Source organism: Corvus brachyrhynchos, unplaced genomic scaffold (genome assembly GCF_000691975.1).
Source record: "Corvus brachyrhynchos isolate BGI_N302 unplaced genomic scaffold, ASM69197v1 scaffold56, whole genome shotgun sequence".
Lineage (NCBI taxonomy): Eukaryota > Metazoa > Chordata > Aves > Passeriformes > Corvidae > Corvus > Corvus brachyrhynchos.
Genome location: NW_008238664.1, coordinates 6,625,636 through 6,627,647, shown reverse-complemented (window position 1 = coordinate 6,627,647; position 2,012 = coordinate 6,625,636). Strand labels below are relative to the sequence as shown.

The 2,012-nt window shown below is 48.6% G+C and overlaps 1 protein-coding gene, 1 long non-coding RNA gene and 1 other non-coding gene across 3 annotated transcripts in view; all 3 read left to right on the top strand.

Moving 5' to 3' along the window:
* The first annotated feature begins 6 nt into the window (after window positions 1-6).
* On the top strand, window positions 7-1,453 carry LOC108447573. The gene is made up of 2 exons (XR_001863231.1): window positions 7-435; window positions 778-1,453. It is a non-coding gene; the product is annotated as an uncharacterized LOC108447573 (long non-coding RNA).
* A 185-nt stretch (window positions 1,454-1,638) lies between these two features.
* The window catches only part of LOC103618130 (putative RNA-binding protein Luc7-like 2), a 32,802-nt gene continuing 32,428 nt past the window's right edge, over window positions 1,639-2,012 (top strand). Inside the window, exon 1 of the mRNA XM_017737746.1 lies at window positions 1,639-1,829. Within this exon, the coding sequence (XP_017593235.1) occupies window positions 1,639-1,829 (191 nt within the window). The remainder of the gene's footprint in view (window positions 1,830-2,012) is intronic.
* TRNAR-CCU lies at window positions 1,861-1,933 on the top strand. The gene has a single exon. It is a non-coding gene; the product is annotated as a tRNA-Arg (tRNA).

Sequence of the window (2,012 nt, the reverse complement as noted above, 5' to 3'; positions counted from 1 at the left end):
AGCCAGTTTAATTCTATCTGACCTACTGTGATCCCCCAGACAATGAAGGGCTGAGAAACTGTTTTGCTACCTTTCACTGGGGAGGTTAGAACAAAAAGCTGGATGAGGGTTTTTTGTTGTTAACAAATGTTAAATCACAGCTAGAATTTTTCGCATTCCTTGGCTTCAAACAAAGGAGTGCACAGTTACTATGAGATGGTAAACCTCTTTGAGTTGGTGATTCCTTTGATGCTTTACTCAGTCCAGCATGAATTTGTACAAGATCACCTTCCTCCTTTTAACACTCGCGCATTCCGGATCATAGGGCTTAGCGATGGAGGGAGGATCCCAACAGCCTTGTGCTTATCTGATGAGCTCTCCAGGGAAACTGCCCCGTGAAATGCTCCCCTCTTGTGACAACAAGCCTGAACAACCAAATGCAGCTACATTTGGGTGGTAAGCACCACTTTGATTTGGATTTTTTAGGGAGGTGTGTTCCAATAACTTCAAGGGATACTGTGTTTTAAATGTGTGGTTTCTTTCTTCTCTCCTTATAAAACTGGACCTGAACACAAGTTTTGAGTTGTTGGGGTTTGTTTTGGGTTTTTTTTGTTGTTGTTGTTTTGGGTTTTTTTGGTTTGGTTGGTTTTGGTTTTTTTTTTTGGTTTTTTTTTTTGTAATAATCTCAGGACCTGAAAGATTGTAGCATTTAGTGTGTCTTAAAAATGATGTACTGTACCAGCCATGGATTTTGTAAATACACCTGTCTCCCTTTTTTGTATTTTAATTTTTTAAAAGTGTGTAAGGCTCTTTGCCAGAGGAACTGGTGCCTGCTTTATCTCCATCCTGAACTGAAGCAGGAAAAGGAAGAAGCTGCTGCCTCAAAAGCCTGCGTCGGTTCCAAATGCGTATATTGTTCTGGTCAGTTTAATGGCTGTTAGTCTTTTGTTAGTTGGGAAGCCGGTTAGTTCCCTGCACATTCCCAGTTGTGGCTAGCAGAGCCCTGTCAGGGAGGCTAATTTTAACTCTCTTCTGTGTGACTACTTGATGTTTTCACTCCTTCCAGGTACTCAGGTTTGCTATCCCTGAGCAGTCCAATGCTTTCAGAGGTCAGGACTATTGGTCCTCTGTGAGAATAACTGGAGAGCATTTCATTTTACCAGTGCTCTGATCCAAACACAGTCACGGGGTTCGTATCCTGCGAACCTTGCAGGTAACGCTGTCTTCACCTGTTCCGGGAGGGGCTTGCCCTTTTCTGCTTTCCTGAAAGGAGCGCAAGCTTTTTTTTGGCAGCAGACTTTGCTCTGGGATCCACCCTTGCCGGCAGACCCCTGTTCTGCAGTAGGAGCCTTACTCAATTCGGCGTAGCTGTTCCCTGTCCCTGACTGCGACAGGCTTTTTCATGAGTGTACTTTTCTTTTTTTTATGTGTCACGTGTCTGTGCTGTATTAAATAAAGAGGAATGTACATATTAGCCCCGTGTCTGTGATTTCTCGCAAAAATAAAAATGGCAAAAGGCTTCACTTGAAGGGTTGGCCCTTCGGGCTGTTTGTCGCGTTTTTGTTTTGGGGGTGGGGGGCATCCTTCAGGCAAGGCAACCACCCGGAAAAGGGTAACACTGTACAAGGACCAGCGTTTTGAAACCGCCAGAGGGTCGGTATGGAAGGAGCGTTTCCCTGCGTGACTATCGCGCTGTTCCGAGGCGCCACCTCACAACGCCATGGAAGCACCGCGCTCCCGCCTGGCTCCGGCTCCCGGGGGGCCGCGCGGCGGCGGCGCGGGGCGGTGCTGCCCAATCACCGGCTTCCGACAGGCTCCATACAAGGAAAGGGGGCGGGGACAGCAGATAAGTAGGCACACGGAAACTTCTCTTACGCGGCAGCCCCAGTGGCCTAATGGATAAGGCATTGGCCTCCTAAGCCAGGGATTGTGGGTTCGAGTCCCATCTGGGGTGGGTGCTTTTTTTTCCTGCACTCGCGCCGCGCCGCCTGTCCGGACTCCCGCGAGCCGCCGGCTGCCTCGGGACCGCCGCT